The sequence below is a fragment of the Zophobas morio genome, unplaced genomic scaffold (assembly GCF_036711695.1).
Source record: "Zophobas morio isolate AGI-343-1 ecotype UQ-CSIRO unplaced genomic scaffold, CSIRO_AGI_Zmor_V1 ptg000024l, whole genome shotgun sequence".
Taxonomy (NCBI): domain Eukaryota; kingdom Metazoa; phylum Arthropoda; class Insecta; order Coleoptera; family Tenebrionidae; genus Zophobas; species Zophobas morio.
In genome coordinates, this window is record NW_026972129.1 from 16,268,150 (window position 1) to 16,292,232 (window position 24,083).

At 32.4% G+C, this 24,083-nt stretch overlaps 1 protein-coding gene across 2 annotated transcripts in view; it reads left to right on the plus strand.

Moving 5' to 3' along the window:
- Positions 1 to 24,083, plus strand: part of LOC135135257 (BAI1-associated protein 3) — a 262,329-nt gene that overhangs the window by 118,810 nt on the left and 119,436 nt on the right. For both annotated transcript variants that reach the window (XM_064064285.1, XM_064064284.1), the window contains exon 2: positions 3,200 to 3,292. In XM_064064285.1, the coding sequence (XP_063920355.1) occupies positions 3,222 to 3,292 (71 nt within the window). In that variant the 5' untranslated portion in view covers positions 3,200 to 3,221. The remainder of the gene's footprint in view (positions 1 to 3,199; positions 3,293 to 24,083) is intronic.

Sequence of the window (24,083 nt, forward strand, 5' to 3'; positions counted from 1 at the left end):
GTCGCCCACCGACTTCAAACCCCGGACCTCTCATCTAGGAGGCAGATGTGCGCAATGAAGCACTGATCCGTTTGTACAAATTCGTATTATGTGTGTAAAGAACAAGATGGATTAAACAAAAAAAAAAATAATAATAAACAAAATTAAGGTAGATTCGTAAACCACAAGTACAGGACCATATTTTTTCACCACATTTAGATAATGTTAATTACATAATATAATGAGATAATGGATAATATTTTTTTTGTTTTATTTCAGTTAAATGTTTTATTTTTCAATTATTATTAAGTTTTATTTAATTTTTCTATCAATGCACAGGTGGTAAAGAACTAATAATAGATAAAGACATTTCCTAAGCCAAATAAATTTCATATTTTCCAAACTGTATTATTTTAATGTTTTTTTTTTTATTATTTTTTAGTGCAAATAAAGAAAAAATACGTTTTTCTTGTCCTATTTAAAAAAATCAAGTTTAAATGCGTGTCTATTCTGGAAACAAGTATTTAGCTTTAAAAAAACGCACAGTTACATTGTTAGAAAACCAAAATTTCAATTCATATTTAAAAACGATAATAAGCCAAAATAAATTTTTGACAGTATTACCGCTTGGAAAACATCCGCGCCAATACTAAATACTTTTTCCACCAATCCAGATAGTGGAATGTCGGTGTTGTATTTTACAAATAAGTTATTAAAGCAAGAACTCTGGTTTAAAAGTTTTAATTACTCATTTTTATTTTTTAAAGCCCAACATTTTTAACATTAACCGGTGCTGAATGACAAAGACACTCCAGAAATTGTGCAGATTTCACGCACCGGCTTCTTCGAAACATTGGTATGTCTTTGATAAGGCAACACCGCCACGAATTCTCCCATTTAAAATGCATTGTTTATGGGTTTTGCACGCTGCCAAGTCAAAATAGAACGTAGTGTAGACAGATTTTTTGCCACTAGATTAGAATTCAAAATGTTTCTGAAGTTTGAATAAACACGAATGGTCTGCAATTTTCAATATTATGACGATCATCATATTTAAGAATAGGGACGACTTTGGCAGTTTTCCAAGAAGCCGGAATGGTGGGTTTGCGGAAAATCCGATTATAAATGTATCACAGAGTAGATTCGCATAAACTCGAAACGCTACTTATTTGACAAAATATGATAGTTAATCACAAAATTATGTAGCACACACAATATCACAGATGAAAACAGAACAGAAAAATTTTAGTAATTGCGTTCACAATGTCTTAGAGGTGCTCCAGCTCCTTATGCAGAAAAATTACATTACCAGGGACGCTTGTATTGTTTTTCTTTAAACTAATGAAGCGCCATAAATTTTGTAGATTTGCTTTGACATCGTTTTCAGCATTGTTAATAAATTTGGAATATTTCATTTTATTTCGTTCTTCACAAATTTTCTTAACTGATTAACTTGAACTAAACTCTGCCGAACTAAATTTTTTATAAACGAAATCCAATTATGAACGACGTGAAATCAAAACTGGTAAACTTAAAAAAATTAGCAAACTTAAAGTTTCATAAGAATAAGAAATAGTTTTACGATAATCTGTAACAGAAATATTTTATAAAGTTCGATAAAGATTCACCAATTTTTAGAAGAACAAAAATATTCACACTGTATTCGTTTTATACTAAGTTTTAATGTATTCAGTTCAGTTAATTTTCACCAATTAGATTACTGTATTGAAACGTGAGGTATTTTTGTTTATCAAACTCAAAAAAATGTTGTTTGGAAGCTCTCTCCGTGGTGATTAATTTAGATAAATCCCCATCGTAAAATTTACGATACAATAAAAAAAGTGTAATTAAATGCCACAGCCAGAATAAAAAGTGATTGATATCTTCAATCATTGTCGAGATAAAATTTATTTTTGTTTATTTACGAGTGCGATATCGTGAATAAACCGCTACATCTGGCAGTGCTTTTTTATTTAATTAATTAACACTGAACACTAATAATAGATATCCATTTTGTCTTTTAACCGTTTTGATTACATTGTTACTTATCAAGTGGACTCTCTTTCCTTCGCTTCGTTCATTTTTTCCTCCGTCTTTTATTATAATAAATAAAATGCTGGAACCTGCTAATTAACTCCATATCAAAATAATAAAGCCTATAAAGTTTCCTTGCGGAGAAGCATAATAAATACCACATATTTCAGAGTCAAAATGATCTAGTTTCAAGAAAATAATAGCATGAAGTCGCAGGAAAAAATACTACTTGAGTGGACTCTCCACTAGCCACTTGTGTGAATGCCAGCACTTACTAATTTGCGCCTTAAGCAGAAAACCTAGTTAACTCCTGACCTATCAACCGTCTGTTAAAAATTCACGTTAAGAGTTCGCTTTAATCTGATAATAGCAATATAAATAGAACGCTTGGCATTTCGTTTTTTGTCTGTCTTTCTCCATTCTATGTGATCCGGTCCTTGGAAAAATAAATCCAACAGTAAATTTTTCCTGCAATAAACTAATAAACAGATAATAATGTTGCACGACGTTGAATAATCATAACAATGTTGTATGGTAATTTAACATAATTTATCCAGTGTAATCGATAGCGATATTTATCACATTAAATTTCCTATGACGTCGCGCCGTTTTGTTTATGAATATGTACTATTTATGGACATGTAAGTCACAACGCGTCAATTGCTGCATGCAGGTAATAAAGAATCTAAAAATAAAAAAAATAATAATGTAATACATTGTTGTGAACATCAAACTATTTATAGAAGCACAGAACCTTTTTCTAATATTAAAAACCTGTCACCGTTCTGAATTTAAAAACAAAAACATGACATTAACAAAATCTTCATTTGTAACATAAACGAGTTTCGCATATTAATAACTTCGTTGTTCCAGGATTCAAGAAATTTCGTAAGAATCTTAAAGCTAAGCTTGTTACATGTAATAAATTAACTATAAAAACTGTAAGGAGATAATTACAAGGGTTGTTTATACAGTCAAGAGAAATTCTGCTAGACTTTTCTTTTATTAATTGAAGTACTTGTTAATTATTTTGTCGAAAATTTAGAATGTGCTAATTTCGAAAGAGTGGAAAACAAGAATCGTTCCACTTCGAGTGGAAAATTTACCTGTTTGTTGTTACATTGTGTAATAAATTATTCACACCGGCCAAACACAAATTTAAATACCTTTGTTTCTTTTTTTACAGAGTGTGCAAAACTATCAGCAATATGAGCTTTTTTAACTCCTTGCAAGAATATGTCAGCAATAGCGTGGCCGGACTCAGCTTAAGCCCCAAAAGGTAAGAAATATTTAAATCTTTATTCTTTACTTAACTTTAAAACAATGTTTCCCAAAAGTTCGATCTGAATTTCACCAAAAAAACACTGTTTTGTTAACCTTTCAGTAATGTCAAAAACGCCTGTACAATGTAGTAAATGCAAATATAGGTCAGAATATCTTGCAATAATAAAACGGTGCCACTGTTGTTTACAATATATATTTTTCCAATACCTTTTACGGCTTTTACTCAGCGGTATGAATAGTTACATTTTGCATAGATTCCTATCGTGAAATTACATGAAAACCAGTGAGATGCATCCAATACCGAGAGCAAATTCCTATAAGGCAATTCTCATTCTAAATTGAATTTCTCCGTCTATAAAATCAACAAATTCCGGTATAAATACATGCCACAATAATTCCCAAACAGCAGTACCATATTTGGTCGTATTCTACATATTACGTCATTTTTTTACTAAAATTTATTAAATTAGTTTCTTTTTTCGATATTTCGCATATGGTACCGTTGAGAATTCGCTCCTTAAAAATTGGTAACAGTTGCTCCTTTCCCATCATAAGTTAGTCAGAGTATGTCTGTCGTGTGTCTGTTATCTGTTGGAAAACTAATAAAACATCGCAAAATTAAATTTTATAATTGTTTGAAGAAGCCAAATTTGTTCAACTATACTTCAGCGGTAAGGGAAGTTCTGTCTAAATAACCTTAGGCGAATTTTCTACACACATAGAATACGAGAAAAGTGCTCTCTCGTTTCCGTCTGTCTGTCGTCTGTCTGTCTAATGAAAATTGACACAGACGACAGACAGACAGACGAAAACGGGAGATCTAATTCTTTGAACTATAGGAGTCATGAAAGGTCGAGAAAATATGAAAGTAGCAAGTCGACCGACGAACTCGATTACAATACTTCCTTCAGGTGCACTCAGAAAGTAACAAGCACTTTAGGACAGTGCACCCAAAAATGAAAAAGAGATAATCCATCAGTCGTTATGCAAATTACCCAGCACAATAAATTGAAAATCGTGTACTTGTTTAAAAATAACTTCAAAAAGTCTAATGAAAATTTTAAAATATCCGTCACCATACAAAGGCTAATAAAAAGTTCTAACTTTTACGGATTCTTCTTCTGCTGTTGCTAACGAGCCCCCTCTTCTTCGTTACGAGTCCACTGCAACAAACATCATTAAAATTAACTTAGGCTTTCTTAACACTCATTGTTAAGAACGAAGGAGACCAACATTACAAAATTAGATTGGGATACACAACAGTTAAAAACATTAAACTGAAAAACGTTTTGATTATTGATTTCTGAATTTAAAAAAATTGTCGAAAGCTATTTCGACAGAACTTCTCTCGCTTCTGAACTACAGTTCAACAAATACTGCTTCTCTGAAAAATGATAAAATTTGATTTTGCGGAATTATTTTTACTTTTGCGTGATAATCTCTATGGAGTAAAAACAGTGTAATAGAAAAAAACAAGGTTTCACCTTCTTAAAAAAAGACACTTGGGACCCCGAGAAGGTTTCACATTCTTAAAAAAGAGATTTGGCGCCCCCGAAGAGCTTTTACATTTTTAAAAAAGACAGTTGGATCCCCGAGAAGGTTTCACATAAAAAAAGACATTTGGCGCCCCCGAGAAGGTTTTACATTTTTAAAAAAGACCGTTGGGACCCCCGAGAACGTTTCACATAAAAAACGATATTTGGCGTCGCTGAGAAGGTTTTACATTTTTATAAAACACAGTTGAGACCTGATTGTTTTTATTCGTTGTGAGACCCAGGGGTGGAGCTTAACCGCAAAGTCCACATTTCTGTACAATAAATCACGGAGAATGCGGGATATGTTTCATTGTACTTTAGGTGCTAGGGAAGTTCTGTCGAAACAACTTTCGACCAATTTTTCCCTTAATATACGTCTAGCGATCTTTTCGCAACAAGAAACTTAAAACATCTTGAAAATGGTAAATTTTTCTAAAGAAATGTGGATTTTGTAATTAAGCTCCGCCCTTCGAAGTGACAGTAAATGAAAATTTCATCACAATTGAGACAGGGGTGGGTGGGTGGGGGTTCTTTTTCTTAACGTATAGAGTTAACTTTCATCATTATAATACTTTAAACATAATTCTAAGCTCGAATTCACCATTTGATATTTTCAGTATTTTATTATTGAAATTGATAAGCCCCACCCACCCACCTCACCTCAATTGTGATCAATTTTTTTATTCGTTGTGAAACCGAGGGGTGGAACTTAATCGCAAAGTCCATATTTTTGTACAAGAAATACGGAAAATGCGGGATATGTTTCATGGTACTTTAGGTGCTAGGGAAGTTCTGTCGAAACAACTTTCGAACAGTTTTTCCCTTAATATACGTCTAATCATCTTTTCGCAACAAGAAACTTAAAACATCTTGAAAATGGCAAATGTTTCTAAAGAAATGTGGATTTTGTAATTAAGCTCCGCCCTTCGAAGTGGCAATAAATGAAAAATTCATCATAATTGAGACGGGGATGGGTGGGTGGGGCTTCTTTTTCTTAACCAATAGAGTTTACTTTCATCATTATAATACTTTAAACATAATTCTAAGCTCGAATTCACCATTTGATATTATCAGTATTTTATTATTGAAATTGAGAAGCCCCACCCACCCACCTCACCTCAATTGTGATCAATGTTTTTATTCGTTGTGAAATCGAGGGGTGGAACTTAACCGCAAAGTCCATATTTTTGTACAAGAAATACGGAAAATGCGGGATATGTTTCATTGTACTTTAGGTGCTAGGGAAGTTCTGTCGAAACAACTTTCGAACAGTTTTTCCCTTAATATACGTCTAATCATCTTTTCGCAACAAGAAACTTAAAACATCTTGAAAATGGTAAATTTTTCTAAAGAAATGTGGATTTTGTAATTAAGCTCCACCCTTCGAATTGACACTAAATGAAAATATCATCACAATTGAGACAGGGGTGGGTGGATGGGGCTTCTTTTTCTTAACGTATAGAGTTTACTTTCATCATTATAATACTTTAAACATAATTCTAAGCTCGAATTCACCATTTGATATTTTCAGTATTTTATTATTGAAATTGATAAGCCCCACCCACCCACCTCACCTTGTGACCAATAGAGTTTACTTTCACCATTACAATACTTAAAACATAATTCTAACCTCGAATTTACCATTTCATATTTTCAGTATTTCATTATTGACTTGGATAAACCCCACCCACCCATGCCATCTCAATTGTGATGAATTTTTTTATACGTCGTGAGACCGAGGAGTGGAGCTTAACCGCAAAGTCCACATTTCTGTACAATAAATCACGAAAAATGCTGGATATGTTTCATTGTACTTTAGGTGCTAGGGAAGTTCGGTCGAAACAACCGAGAAGGTTTTACATTCTGAAACATAACCAACGGAAAAAAGTGTAATATTATCAGTGTACATGCTTAAGTTCGATTGTTTATGTTTTTGAACTGTATTTGGATGAGTTATTTGCTCAAAACAGAGGACTAAAATGATTAATTAACCTACAATGGAACAAAATATTTTCAATATTATTGTTACTCTTACTTCATTATAATTAAATAAAGAAATCTAAAAATGAGGTTCTTAATTTGATCATTAAAAAATTGATCGAAGGCTATAAGTATAATCCAACAAATCCAGCTCTTTAAAAAAATTATAAAATTTGATTTTACGATTTTCATTTTGTGATAACCTCCGTAAAGTAAAAACCAGCGGCATAAATAACACCCCCGCAGCCCCTGCGTCGTACAATATAAATATAAGTTGTGCATATTCTCACATTCATGAACAATTTGTGATGACGCCATCAACATAGATAATACTAGTCAGAGCACAAAAGAAAAGTTGTCACAACGTATTACCAGTGCAAGAAAAGAAAAAGGGGACGAAGTTCGGCATCGAACCCACGACGCAACGTCGCCAGAAAGCGGATTCGTACACTACAAGTATAGAAGTATATTTTTGTATAACTTCAACGAAACACGGTTCGTTGAGACGACGTCATCAAATTGTTGGTGGGGATAATTAGCCAAATTGTGGTTAGCATTTAACGACCTATATGATATTTCTAACATACACACAAAATTTGACAACAATCGGTCCAGCAGTTTCGGAGATTAAGTATGTAAATGGATACAGACAGACAGACAGACAGAGAGACGGAAACCGAAGATCACTTTTTTCGTACTGTAGGGGCCATGAAACATCGAGAAAACATAAAAGTGGCAATTCGTCCAATGGACTCGATTACTATACTTCCTTAGCTTACGCTCAGTTATTAATAACGGTAATCATTTAGTTCAAATACATGTAATGCAACGGTATTATAACGTTACCCTCTTGTACGAATTTTAAGGCAATTAAATTCGTAGAACAGGTACAGTTCGAATAAAATATTAAGATAAAATACAGACATGTTCGCAGAGATGATTTTAAAATATATATGGTCTACAATTCTTTTGCTATTCGACTTTAAAATCTTCAATAATAAAAGGAAGCTACCACCATGCCAAAAATTTCACTTATGTCACTTTCTCGTCCTGAAATGCTAAACTACTTTTTGGACTCACTTGTCACTTTTTTTGACTGATCTTTCAGTTTTTTGTACTCAGGGGTGGGATTTTGTTTCTATAACGATAAAATGTCGGTACCGATAAAATGTAGTCGTCTTTTTCTTTCGCATCTGAAATTTATATTTTCGTCCTTGTCATTTATCGCTTCGTTATCGTTTCGTATCGTATCGGTAGAAACAAAATGCCATCCCTGATTTCGAAAACTTACTTTTACGTTCTGGGCCTGGTCTTTGTCAAACATTTTTTTAAGTAAAAAATCCAAAAATGCTGTTCTTTGAACTACATTTTTACTGAATATCATTATGAAACTTGACAGTACCACTTTTTTTTTCTTAGTAGAAGAGCAAAGTAGCATTTTGGTTTTTATAAAATTTGTAGGACTTTTTCTCCAACAACGAAAACAGATGTTCTAACCTCAAAACCACTTACATAACCAATTATTTTTCTATATGGTCACCCAAAAACGTTGTGTGTACCTCGACTTTTTCAATTAAACACCCGTTTTTCAATTCATACATTCAAATTTGATTTATTCTTAAACATTGAACATTCATATTTATATGTCAAATATTTCAAACACTTGCAGTTAAGGCCACATTTTTCACAAAATAAATACATACTTGATGAATAATGAGGTCTAAGGTCCCTTGCAACAAGTGTATTGAATATTTATTAAACTTACTCAAATTCTCTAATTTCACATTGTTAATAGACATATTTAAGTTAAAAATATAAATAACTTCTCAACAAATAACAAACGGATAAATAAGCGTAACAATTTACCCTTTAAATCCGAATTTCCTTTCTTTCCGGGCCGATCCCTGTAAATAAAATTCCTCACGGCACATTTTGCTTTAGCACAGAAGTAAATTATTTTTAACAAAATTAAACCATATGAAGAAATCACTTTGCTAACCGAACACACACTCACTGAAGGCAAAAATGTACTGTGCCAAAACCCATTTAATTTTGTTGTGCAACTTGAAGTAACAAAAAATTTTCACCGCACTTCTTATCAGGAATTTTTTGTGAAAGTTTTAAGGGACGCAGCATTAAGCAAATAAATGTTTATCAAATTACTGAAAACATTTTCTACAAATAAAGCAAGCTTTTGTGGATGAATTGAATAATACTAAGATCTGCCAATTAACTTAAACTACTTGTTCTACGTTGTTCATTACAAAATAATTTTTATTGAAAACGCACCAGAACCGGTAAATTTGATAAATAAAACTTTACTGACAACAGATTAAAATATATTTTTGTATGTTATAAGTGTATAATACGCTTATTATTCCATACATTTCGTTATAAATTCAACAATGAATTAATTAGGTCTAAATTATGAAATTTTCCTTATTCTTAGAAACCTGTAATTCTTACTGAAATGAGTCGCTCATTGCTGACGGCATTTTTCAGTTTTTAAAACTTAAATATTAAATTAAGTATGTTCTTCCAACATTCCGAATTTACATGTAGAAAGAAAACAAAGAGGACTTTTGTTCTTTAAATCTCACTATTGACATTCTCGTGCACAAATTAAAATTTCACTGTAAGAGAAAGTAATTTCAGTGACACAAAGAATTTTCGACAAACAGCAGACCCACAAAAAGCACTGACAGCAGACGCAGAAAAACTGCAATAATGACAGACAACTTTTCTTCTAAACTTAAAAAATAATAAAAGCCTAAACTTTATGTACTTTTTTCATTTTGCCATATTGAATTAAAGTTGACTTTGGGTCTCTATCTTGAACCGCAGATTGAGGATGCTTCAACTAGAAAACATCCAAAGCGAACCAATTCTTTACTGTCGGTCGGTTCGTCTTTCTCATTTCAATCTCCGAAATATCGGATGGGAAGTAGACAATACCGACGCCCTATGCAAACTGAAATGAACATCTTTCAATCTCAAATGAATCGTATTATTTCTCAATATTTGCAAAAACGACCGGCAAAAAGGATCGCTTTCCCTAATTCTGACGAGAGCAAGTATTGATTTTTGTCCATTTTATAATTAAAAAAATGCGGTTTTTATACAGTATCGATCCGAGTTAGGTGGAGAAGTTGAAACGAAACGGTAAGTTTAAAATAAATGACGTTAAGTGGAACGGGCACAGCGCGTTCGAAAAAGCTAAAATTAACTGCAGCACAATTGCTAGTTAAATTAGCATTATCGTGTGAGCGGAATACCCTTTTCGATTTTGCAGAAGTACGTTCGATGTCCCACTATAAAAATACGTTGAAATTTTACAAAATTAAATGGACTGGTGCACTCAGTTCGTTCCTAATTAAATTTGTACGGCATCGTTGAACTCGATTTGTACGTTTAAATTTCGTAGAAAAATTTGTTCAGTAGATTTATTTTTCCCAGCGTTAATTAGGCGTGAAATGGTTTAATTTATCTCGCTTTGTTATTTTCTACACAAAGATTTTGTATTATTTTGTTAGTGGTTATGAGTTACACGTCTACAAAAGCGGACGGAAATGCATTCAGTAATCAGTTGAACTAACACGCGTTCGGATGATTTGATTAAGACTATTAAATTATCCGAAATTTTGTTAGAATCTGCAGTGATTAATGAGAATGACTAATTTGTCTACCTTCGTTACATATTATTGATTATTTCGACTGCTGTCTTCTCTTTACGTTTAATGGAACAATAGAAGTTACCTGACTATTGAATTTCATTGTATTGTGTTTCAGTAAGATGAGTGGTGAAGGATAATAGCTCACAATCTAATGACGGTCACGGGTTAGTTAGTCAGAGTTTGAACAACGATGATAAATTGAACTGTTCGAATATAATTTGACAAATTTTTGAGAAGTTTTGTCCTTGCGGAAAATACTGGGTCTTTTCAAAGATTTCAAGTATACACTCCTTAAATTATGAAGATGAAAAACATACTCGCTCCGAAAAAAAACTTCTCTATAATTTAACAATTATTTCTTCAGAAAGCGTAGTCTTGGAAAAACTTATCCATAATGGAGTTGAAATCTAATTGACAAACAACATATATGGAGTAGAAGTAGAAATTTTGCTCTAAATTTATTTTTGCGCTGCTGCACTACATATTCCCGAAGAGGAAATTATTTATTTAAGAGTAAGTATATTGATCACCGGACGGAGGACTGGATGTACGTCTGGAGAAACTAGCCATGATTTTTTTTTTCAAAAACTTTGTGAGCGTGAAGTGTCAAATAAATTTGTAGGTATGTCAATATTATCACAAAAAAATTGAAAAAATAAACAGTAAAACATGATATGAAAATGGAAACACCAACAATTTAGTAATTGCTTTTGCATTCTTTTAAAACTAGGCATTACCGTCAAATAAAAAACCTGAAAAACCTTATATGTACCATTCTGCTCCATTTGACAGATTACCTCTACTTTAAGTAGAGACCCATTTCATTACTATCCTACAGTATAATACTAAGTGTTATTGAAAGATACGTACAACAAAATAGACAGCTCTTCGCGAAGTCTAAGAAGTCTGAAAAACTTATTTTGTGTTATCAAAATTATAAGGGGAAAATTAACCCTTATCCAACCTGTTTAGACGCTACTGAATGATAAACAGGTAAAATTAATTACCCTAGCAACTGTAACAATAAAACTTTTGTCAAGACTAAATGTTGCTATAGAAACGAAAGATGATCTTTTTATCAGAGACGTACAATGAATTTGGACATACATTTTAATAATTTTTATCTCTAAAAGGAGAACGCTTTTGGCTGAACTTTTTTAACTTTTAGCATCCATATTTCGAGACCAATTCCCGATTTTATTTTGTACGTACCTTTCAACAACACGCTGTATATCTGAACTTGCACTAAAATATGCAATTGTATAATTTTTCAAAAACCACACTTATTTGTAGAAGAATACTACAGCTTTAGAGCAAATAGACACTATCTACACTGATAAGCGTAGAAGTGTTCAGTTTTTATGCTTCACGCATCGACCACAGCTTAACTTTAGATTATGGAATCATAATTCATAAGTTACTACTTAAATACTACACTATTGTGGAATTCAAGGTTTAGTGCATAATTTGCTGTTCTATTACTAGTGACAGAGTCCAAAAATTTTTTAATTAATATTCAGAGTTAAGTTACTGTTGGAGTGCTCCAAAGATCTATTCTTGAACCCATATTTTTCTTAACATTTATGAACAACTCACAGTAAACTTCCTGGCAAAGCAAATACTTTTATTATTTACCTAAGTGATGAAAACACGGTAGAGAGTTTTAGTTAGGGTGGAAAAAATGGTTCATAAATAATAAATTAAGAATTATTATCTTGTTAAAGCTTGTACAGACTACCAATTCTGACTTATCCAAATTCCTGGGAATTCATGCTGACAGAAAGTTAATTGGCTCACAAATTTATTCAATTTTATATAAGCTAAGGACAGCTCGTAAAAGGCACTTGTGTTCTATCACAATAACAACACGTAGCTATTTTTAAAATACATGTAAAAGCCCGACAAGGCAGAATATTTAAATACCTAAGCAGAAGTATCTTTCCAATTAAAATAAAAATTCAATGAGTTTATTGAGCATTCCTTCCCGAGCATAAGCAAGCTAAGGAAGGATTGTATGCAGTTGGGTCCATCCGGCGAATGGGTATTTTCATTTTTCCTCGACGTTTCATGACTTCTATGTATGAAAACGTAGCTCTGGCGTCCATCTATCGTCGTCTGTTTTACTAGACGAATAATTCCCGAAGTTACCAGACCGTTTGTTGTCAAATTTTAGATGTTCATGAGAATATCGTGTGATATATTTGTCTAATCATCCCCACCGACAATTTGATGACGTCATCCCATAATTTTACTTAGTACGTGTATATAAATTATATAAAATAACATACTCCTGTATTTACGGTCTATGAATTTGCCTTGAGTTTTTTGATATTATTAACCATACGAAACATGGCCCATGGCTTCGGTAAGTGCATTGGTTTTCTGAAGGGTCCGGGGTTCGATCTCCGATTTATCCAAAAAAAAATTCCTTGCACTGTGACTGGTTCACTTGTACTTTACCAGTGGATACATATCTCTACTTGAAATTGTAAGGATTATTTTAATGTCACGATTTTTCAAAGAAGATAATTTTGTTTGACTGTGCTTCAGAGGGTATAAATAACGTTAAACCAGTGTTTTGTGTTTAAAGAATCTTTAGTTACAAAATTCTGAGAAATATTTTTTGCATTCAAAAGATTAGGCAAGTTATTGAACAAGCAGAAACAACGGTAAATTGTGACCGTCGGTCGTCTTCGCTTTCTGTTCTGAATTTATGGTTTCTTAGAATAATGAGTTCGTATCAATACAAAATCGGGTCCTAGATCGCAGAGGATCCGTTAACAATCCATAATTTTCTTTAATATTTCGATGTATATGGTACACACTGACTCAAAAAAATTAATGAATGATGCAAAATATTTTATTGATTAATTCAAGAATGGCCCACCCGAATTTCCTATCGAAATTGAAATACGTGTACATTGAAGAAATGCTCATGACGTTATCAAAAAAAATTGGTAATGGAAAAATTCTCTTAAACATGAGTTTCACATCCCGAATCGGTCAGATCTTTGTGACGTCACGAGCAGGTATTGCTCTATTTAAATAGTATTTAACTTTACTAGCATGGTAAATGGGCTTTTACTGGCGGGCAGAACAACATGAATGGCGAGCCGAAATCGCGTCAGTCACCTTCTGGAGCCAGTAAAACCCGTTACCTTCCTTGTATTGTTAAATATTTTATTTGTTCCTCAGTAGTAAATAACTAGTAAAAATTCTAGAAATTCCGGTATTTGAAAAAAATCGTATGGGCTTTAAACATATTGCCTTGGAAACGCAAATTATAATAGTATAAAATATAAGGCGCGAGTGTAAAATTTTACTGAGTAGTCAATAAAATTTGTAAAGGCTAGATACTTAAGAGATATTTCGAGGTGAATACAATGACTTCATAAATTGATGTCTACAAGTGAGGAATGAATAAAAATATTATTCTAACTAAGATGCACAAACGTTAAACAACTTCTAATTTACTGCAGAACCCCCAAAGTAAGTTTTTATGAATCTATAGTTAGACCGGTAAACAATTTTCAAATTTTTCAAACAAGCACACTCAAAAAATTTATAAATATTTTGACACTGCCAATTCGATAACTTACTGCAATGAAGCAACAGTTTTTTTAAGAACGGTTTACCATTATCAATCTTTTGAAGGTTTTGTTTTTTTAATGTTTCATCAAGTTTATTTAAAATTCAATATCTCAATTATTTATGGAAATCTCGGAACGCAATTTTCACCAGTGTTTTCAGCTTCACTTACAAAATTATATAAACTATATACGTTACGTGGAAAATGCTGTCTATTTATTTTGTTGAACATAAGATATAGTTTTGGAAATTTCATTCTTCCTTATATAATTTTATTGGCAATAATGAGACGGACAGTAGTACAACAGCAAGAGATATTTACAACTTAAAGTTGTCGCGTGCCCGTCATTCCTAGATGTTAGAAAGCAGAATAATCCAGGTCCGGACAGGGACCATCATTACTCACGAACAAAAATGAGCATTATTTTATGGGTAAAATCACCTGCTAAATGTTCTGTCGGGTGAATTGGTTTAAGCCATAAATATTTCTTACCACTGTACTACTATCAGTCTCGTTATTGTCAATAAAATTTTAGAGGGTAGAACGAAATTTCCAAAACTACACATCAAAAGCGGCTTCTTCCACAGAATTTTGTTTTTAGTATATTTCATTTCCGACAAAGAAAGTCCACAATGTTTTCCAGGTAACGTATAGAGTTCTGTAAGCTAAAACAGTGGTGAAAACTGCGTTACGAAATTATCATAAGTAATAGAGATATTGAAGATAGTTGATAAATGATCTCACCAAAAGGTATGACGATAAACTATTAAAAAAAAAAAAAACTGTTCTTGCGTTATATAACGAAAGCTGTGGACATAAAAAAATATTTTTTACATTAGTACGAGTATACATATAACACTTTTTGTTACAAGAATGAATCCATTATTTTTCCAAATTATATTTCCCGTGTTTGTAATATTATTATTTATGCAATAAGAGTGGTGAAGATATGTATAGTAACACCGACATAACATATAACCTTACTTCGATTTTAATAATTATACTTATATAGATTAGTGGAAGTTTAGAGGTCTTAGGTTGAAACACTTCTTAAAATTGCAAATTAATATCTTGTGATGTTATGAATAATAATTAATTAATCATAATTACAGAAAAGGAAAATAGTCGTACAAATCATCAAAAAAAAACAGTAACTTATTGAAAAAAAAAACAGAATTATAATGTGAACAAGCAATAAATTATTATAATTATGATTTAAAAAAAAAATTATGGTTCTGGCCGTAAGTAATACCAATACCATTTGATAAAATGTTTCATAACGTAACGTATGACAATACCAGCTTTAGTATCTCTTGTTATAAAAACCAAACCCCTTTACGAACATTTACTACTAATTTCGTACAGCATACTCTACAGAATTTAGGAAAACTGTACTGAACGTTTTAGTCAATTATTTTTGCATCAAAATAATCCTTATCACTAAAGTTTTATCTGTTTCATATTCTAGCGTTCCCTTTCTCTCGTCCCTTATACAACAACGAATCCATTTATCAACTACGAAATGTCAGTTATCACAAGACCATGCTAATGCTGGTAGTTTTTTGATGATTTTTACTTAAACGTACAATTCTAACAATAAAAACACGTACAGTAGGTTCTATTTCGCAGGCGGAGAGTGATTGATAAACGTTGCTTTATTCAGTTCTGAGAAGAACTGTAGAACGAAGATACTAAAACATGATATATAAAATATACTTAAACAGCATTTAGTTTCTTAAATCATTTGTATCGCATTTTAAAAAAGCCAAATTAAAAACGAATCTGAAAATGTAGGTACTTAAAATATTGACTCTTTTCTTAAAAAAAAAAAAATTAGACACAATCACATATGTATCATAATCTCGAAGAAAAAAGATGAGCACACAAACAGTTCGTGAAAACAGTAGATTTCACATAACGTTATTCAAGCTACGAATGTCTCCAACAATATAAAATTGTGTTATTAATGACATCGCTAATTTTCACGAATACATTTAGACCAGAACTGAATAATTTAGAAAATCTTACAGTGAAAAGGTACGAAGAACAATGAATAAAACTTTTCCAAAAGAGCGTTTATGCTGTTAAATGGCAACTATTCAAAATTAAATCCTGCATAATTATTTCATCGTTGTCGAAGTTTCTGCTGAAAGTGCGGCAGTTTAAAAAGATATTTACTGGTCGTCTAAATACTTCTGGCTTTCTCTAGTAATTTTCGATTTTCGATAATGCCCTTTTGATTACTTTATGTCTGCCTCCTTATCGAAAATTGTACAAGCTATCAGTGAAATTACCCCGCCCCACAGTTTCCCATCGACCTAAATATCACCAAAGTGAAGTTTTTTGCACGAAATAATGACAAAACGTTTCCCGATTTGTTAGTGAAAAGTTAATAAGTACCTACTCGATTAGGCAAGAAAATTTAATTAACAACAAGTATTTCCTTGGAACTGCTCCTAATTTGAACGGCTTTTACCCTGGCAACGCTCGTGACAACTTGTAACTTTCCAATTACTTCGACCGATCCTATTGACTTATGCTCAGGCCACCATTTCAGAAACTCCGATAGGAATGCTCTAAAAACACTTTATCTTAGCGAACGCTCTTTGAAAGTGTAGATGAAAATCTGATGATGACAATTAAAAAATTTAAAGAGCCGAGATTCTCCAACTTCTTTTAAATTGTATTTGAATCTTTAAATTTGTTTCTGCTCGGATTTAATAAACGAGATTTCAGTCAGGAATCATAAAAACTCCTGAGATGAGATGTTAAGTCGAAACTTTAAATTCCAGTCACGTACAACACTGGTCAGAGCCCGACAGTAACGAATATAACGATGAATCTGATTTTTGTTAAGCCGCAACTTATCGAAGCGCCACAAATTGACCAGACTGTTTTAGTCCGTGAGATTTAAGCCGGATTAATTGAAGCCGACCCAAATTAGACGTGCCACTAATGAAATTCGAATTTTAAAAGTGGAAAATTTCAAATTCCGTAATATTCTCGTCGTCGGGGAATGTGTAACACATTTTAATCTTTCTTTTTACCGACAGTGCTGCGTGACATAAAAAGAAAACAAACATCCCTGGAAGGAAAACGCTTCCATGCTTATTAAATTTTAATCCGATTAAAAACATTTCCGAACATTTCACTCGCACTCGGCAATTGTAACCGCTCTTATTCTTCTTGGATACTTTCTCACATTTTTCGCGATTAAATTTTATTGTTGGTAATAAGGATCGCATCTCGCTGGAAAAATGTCTAAATGGATCATGCCAGCTGGCAGCACTTTAGCTCGATTTAATAAACTTTATACCGTGTACAAGAACAACTATATTTAAAGTAGATTAGCGAGGAAAACTGAATAACCTCAACAATAACGTCATCTGCAAGTGGAGCAGCTGAAGTTCAGAACAATGTACGTAGTTTCGAAGCTAACAATCTAATGTTACTTTCTAAAGACTTATTTTTCTTATAATTGAAGCGATATTTTTAATTATGAGAAAGACGTAAAAGGCTGAATTATAGAACACAGCAGACATCATAAACTTCTGTTATCTAACATAAGTATTAGTCATTAAATTTATTGGATTAGTTCATTAACAGTATGTTATATAACTTACGAAAGTTGATATTTTTCTCACCAGTTCTGATGATCCAATCAAAAAGGACAGCAAAAGTCTCATTTTATTCTATTTATAATATTACAAAAATTGTTAACTTCAGTTGCTGTAAACCTTTCTACATAATTCAGATTCTGCATGATGCTTCTGGAAAACCTAAGTTGTGTTTAAATAATTATGGTTTCATATTTTTACAAGATGCTAACTGCCATTTGACAATCTTCTTCCCTCCATACATTTTTCTTAATATCTTCCTTTCTCAGATTTCTAGAATAACTTTTTCTATTTTGTTGACTTTCCGCAATTCACTTCCATATACCTTAAGACTAACTTCTATAGATTGTCTTGACTTTTTTTCTACACTATTCAAAATTTAGTTTACTTTCGTGTGATTTTGTTTCATCATCTGCATTCTAGCCTTCTCTCTTTTAATTATAACTTTCTCACATTCGTCATTTTACCATCTTTACTTCCTGATATCTTAATAACTTTCCGCATTCTCTCTGCTTCTCAAGATGTTTTTTGATGTTCTCAATTCTATTTTTATTCTTTCATTAGAGAATTTTTCCCTTAAATACCCATACTGTATTTTTGCTTTTTTACTAATACCATACGATCAAAAAAAAACTGCTCTATTAGCCGTACAATTTACTTTTAAGACTGTCAAATAACTGTCAAATAGAGGGGTAAAAAGCTGGGATGCCAACATCACTATTTAAAAAAGAAAAAATTGCGGAACCTATGACAGGAGTTTTTTTTCGATCATATGGTATATGGTCACTGTCGACATCCGCACCTTGATCCATCTAGTGCTGCCCATCTGCTTCTAGTATACCTTTGTGTGGAAAATATGTTATTATTAGTTCTTTTTCGACTGTGAATTCAATCAGTTTCTTTCCATTCTCATTACCTTCCTGATGTTTGCTATAATTACTATAATTTTCAACGTATGACCTGTATTCCCTTTCCCTATTTTGGCATTAAAATGTCCTAATACAATTTTGATGTTCTGTCTTAGGATTTTATTGTACCATTATTTCTTTATAAAATTATTCTTTTACTTCTTCATCTATATCTTCGGTCGATTCGTGTACATTTACAATACTTATTTGTCTGTTGTTACTTTTTATTCTTATCATACGTACACATCTGCTTGATTTTGGAGTAAATATTGTAATCACTGGGTAGTTCCATATTTTCTCGACGTTTAACGACTTCTAGAAGACGAGAAAATAGGTCTTCCTCTTCTGTCTGTCTGTCTGTCTGTCTGTCTGTCTGTCTGTTGTCTGTATTAATTTTCCTTAAACACACATCTCCGAAACTACTGGACCGATTGTTGTCAAATTTTGTATATGTATTACGAATATCATGTACATGGTAAAACACTAACCAAAATTTGGCTGATCATTCCCACCAACGATTTGAAGATGTCATTTCAAAGTATTCTATTTTAAAATGATTTAAATCGAAAAAAAATTTCGATGTCAAACTTGGCCGTTTCTTTTTTTTTTCTCGAGCTATGTATGATCTATGTTTTAAAGCTTATATTTCTAGAATAATTCTCCCGCGAACTGCTATTTGTGATAATCTCTATATATTAAAACAAACATAGATAAGTAATATCAGTAACAGTATAAGGAACTAAATAATATCCTATGAATCTATTCTGACAAACTATAAATTTGTTTTTTATTGACATTATATATTTTTAATTCCCGAGCGTAAGCAAAGGAAGTATTGTAATCGAGTCCGTCGGCCGACTCTCTACTTTTACATTTTCTCGATCTTTCATGACCCCTAGAACATGAAGAAATAGGTCTCCCGTTTCCGTCTGTCTGTCCGTCCGTCTGTCTGTCCGTCTGTCCGTCTGTCCGTCTGTCTGCCGTCCCGGATTTTTATTAGACAGATAATGTCCGAAAGTACTGGACCGATTGTTGCGAAATTTTGTATTTATATAAATATATATATAATTTCATATAGATGACAAAACGCTAACCAAAATTTATCTAATCATCCCCACCACTGAGGCGATGACGTCATTCCAAATTGTACATAGCAAATGGGTTTTAAATTATATAAAATAACATAGTCCTAAACATGTAGTTTATGACCCTGAGTAGAGTTTTTACCCGAAACGTCCAGATTTTTGGAAAAAAAATAAAAATTATAAAACAAAATTTTCCAATTTAATTTTAAATCTGCTAAACTGAATGCTTTGAAATCTTGCAGATGTTTTAAGATTATAAAGTGCATAATAAATTTTTAGTCAAAATTTATTTGCTTATCCCCTCCAAAAAATTGATGACGTCAGCTCAAAAGTTTGCTGAATAAATCCTATCTAAAATGTACAAAATATGATGAGTTTGTACTTGTGATTTATCATTCCATTAATATTTTTTGGATTTGCGTATACAGGATGACTCAAAAAAATATCATTATATTTCAGGGAAGTTCTGTCGAAACAACTTTCGACGAATTTTTACTTCCCGAGCGTAAGCAAAGGAAGTATTGTAATCGAGTCCGTCGGCCGACTCTCTACTTTTACGTTTTCTCGATCTTTCATGACCCCTAGAAGACGAAGAAATAGGTCTCCCATTTCCGTCTGTCTGTCCGTCTGTCCGTCCGTCTGTCCGTCCGTCTGTCCGTCCGTCTGTCCGTCCGTCTGTCCGTCCGTCTGTCCGTCTGCCGTCCCGGATTTTTATTAGACAGATAATCTCCGAAAGTACTCGACCGATTGTTGTGAAATTTTGTACTTATATTAAGAATATCATGTAGATGGTAAAACGCTAACCAAAATTTGTCTAATCATCCCCACCACTAATGCGATGACGTCACTTCAAAATTGTACATAGTAAATGGGTTTTCAATTGTATAAAATAACATAGTCCTACACATGTAGTTTACAACTCTGAATCGACTTTTCACCCGAAACGTCCAGATTTTTGGAAAAAAAATCAAAATTATAAAACAATATTTTGAAATTTAATTTTTAATCTGCTAACCAGAATGCTTTGAAATGTTGCAGATGTTTTAAGGCTATAAAGAGCATCATAAATCTTTAGTCAAAAAATATTTGCTTATCCCCTCCAAAAACTTGATGACGTCAGCTCAAAAGTTTGTGGAATAAATCATATCTAGAATGTACAAAATATGATGAGCCTGTACTTGTGATCTATCACTCCATTCATATTTTTTGGATTTGCATATACAGGGTGACTCAAAAAAATTAATGAATGCGTAAATATATTTTATTGATTTAATCAGGAACTACAAAACCGAATGCTCTGAAATCTTGCAGATGTTTTAAGGCTATAAAGAGCATCATAAATCTTTAGTCAAAAAATATTTGCTTATCCCCTCCAAAAACTTGATGACGTCAGCTCAAAAGTTTGTGGAATAAATCATATCTAAAATGTACAAAATATGATGAGTCTGTACTTGTGATCTATCACTCCATTCATATTTTTTGGATTTGCATATACAGGGTGACTCAAAAAAATTAATGAATGCGTAAATATATTTTATTGATTTAATCAGGAACTACAAAACCGAATGCTCTGAAATCTTGCAGATGTTTTAAGGTCATAAAGAGCATAATAAATGTTTAGTCAAAATATATTTGCTTATCCCCTCCAAAAACTTGATGACGTCAGCTCGAAAGTTTGCCGAATAAATCATATCTAAAATGTACAAAATATGATGAGCCTGTACTTGTCATTTATCACTCCATTCATATTTTTTGGATTTGCATATACAGAGTGACTCAAAAAAATAAATGAATGCGTAAATATATTTTATTGATTTAATCGGGAACTACAAAACGGAATGCTCTGACATCTTGCAAGATGCTTTAAGGTTATAAAGAGCATAATAAATGTTTAGTCAAAATATATTTGCTTATCCCCTCCAAAAACTTGATGACGTCAGCTCGAAAATTTGCCGAATAAATCATATCTAAAATGTACAAAATATGATCAGTCTGTACTTGTGATCTATCACTCCATTCATATTTTTTGGATTTGCATATACAGGGTGATTCAAGAAAATAAATGAAAGCGTAAATTTATTTTACTGATTTACTCAGGAACTACAAAACCGAATGCTTCGAAGTCTTGAAGATATTTTAAAATTATCATAAGCATGGTAAATTTTTGATCAAAACGTATTTGGTCGTCCCCCCTAAAAAATTTATGAAGTCACCACAAAATTTTGCTGAATAAATCCTATCTAAAATGTACAAAATATGGTGAGTCTCTTCTTGTGATTTATCATTCCATTCAAATTTTTTTGATTTGCATATACAGGGTGACTCAAAAAAATTAATGAATGCGCAAATTTATTTTATTGATTTAATCAGGAACTACAAAACCGAATGCTTTGAAATCTGCTGCGAAAAAAAAACATAATAGGCATGCAGTCGTCACGTTTCCGACAGCGAGGGAAGTACTGTCTAAACTCTTTAGACCAATTTTTTAGAATTCTTGTAGAGCTTTTTCTGAATTTATTAACGTGTCATACATTAATCACCCATACACCACCACTGCCACTGTTAGCCTTTTAGCGTCTATATGAAAATCCTAATATAGATACAAAATTTGACAACAGTCGGTCTAGTACTTTCAGATATTATCTGTCTAATAAAAACTGACACAGACGACAGACAGATGGAAACGAGAGACCATTTTCTTCGTACTCTCAGGCTAATAAAACGTCGAGAAAACATGAAAGTACAAAATCGCCCGATGGACTCGATTACACACTTCTTTCCCTTACTCTCGGAAAGTAAAAATACATATTCCCAAATTCTGTAACATGTCCTGATTAAAGCTCTTTACTCATAAGTTATAAGTCGCAAGACCCTCTTACGTTAAACTACTTTTGATTTCAAAAAAAACATAACCTCTCTCAACACATTGTTGGTGGGAAGATTCGGTTTTGTAGTCGGAGTAGGTTATTTTGTATAATTTAAATATCATTTTCTATGCAGAATTTTGAGATGACGTCATCATATTATGGGTGGGGATGATTAAACAAAATATGGTTAGAGTTTTACCATGTATACGATATTTCTAACACACATAAAATTTTGATCACATTCGGTTCGACCCAGCCTGCGGACGGCGATAAACAGACGGAAGCAGGAGCCCTATTTTTTGGTATTCTAAGAGTCTGAAATGTCGAGAAAACACCAAAGTAGCTATTCGTCGGATGGACCCTATTACATTACATATTTCCTTAGGTTAGGCTCGGGAAGTAACAACGAATAATATAATTAGTTTTATGGATAGCATGTAATTGCCTAAAGTACCTATCTTACCTTTTTTGAAGTCCTTTTTCTACTTTTAAGTGGTCGATTTTTAAATTCTCGTTTTAGATTTTTGCTCAGGAAATATTGTGGTCGAGTCCATCTAGTGACTGACGACTTTTATATTTTCTACGAGTTTCATAACTCCTAAATACGGAAAAATAGAACCAAGGTTCTTCCTCTCTGTCTGTTTGCCTGTCTCCGAAACTGCTGCACCGATTGTAATAAAATAATATACTCCTATTATTTATGAATCCATCTTCATGTTTTCCCCGAGGCATCCGAATTTTGACAAAAAGTTATCGAACTTTGACTACTAGTATAACCGGTGTTCGCTTGTTTACTTGTGTAACGTATTTGCTTTCTAGCATGTAAAACGAAAATAGCGCACGTTCGAATTCGGCATGGGTTTTTTTTCTTATACTATCATATATTTCCTGAGACGAAAACGAGTGTACTTTATTAATGAATTAGTATTCTCCTCTGTGGTGAGGAGACAAAATCAATCAAATTTCAGTTTCTTTTAACACAAATGCATACTTTGATTTTGGCGCTGATACGATATAAATGTGTTAATGGTCGAATTCTTTCGAATTATAAACATATACAGTCCAAGTTAAACAAGTACTTACTGAGAAATTGAGAACAAATTATTTACCGTCGGTTATCTGCTTTAATTATATTTTATATTATCTGCACTTGTACGGACGCCCTTTGGAATTTGACCAATTTTTTTGTTTACATCAGCATTTAATTTTTATTGCTTACTGCTGATGCTTCATTTCCGGGTGTGAACCTTGATTTTGTTTTATTATTGTATTATTAATTTATCACGAGATAAATGAGTTATGTGAACTACGTGGATACAAAAAATTAGACGCAGTGGCTAAGCAATTTCAGTGCTAATAAATATTGCCAGTATTATTTTGATAATAACATAGGGAGCTAAGAATTGAGTTGTTATCATTTAATTTCACTTTGAAAAATTATTTTTGTCGAACTTTTTTCACTTCTAATTCTTAAATACTACCTACCACATTTTTGAGTAGAGTTGAAAAACAGTTTGTGATCATATTTTTC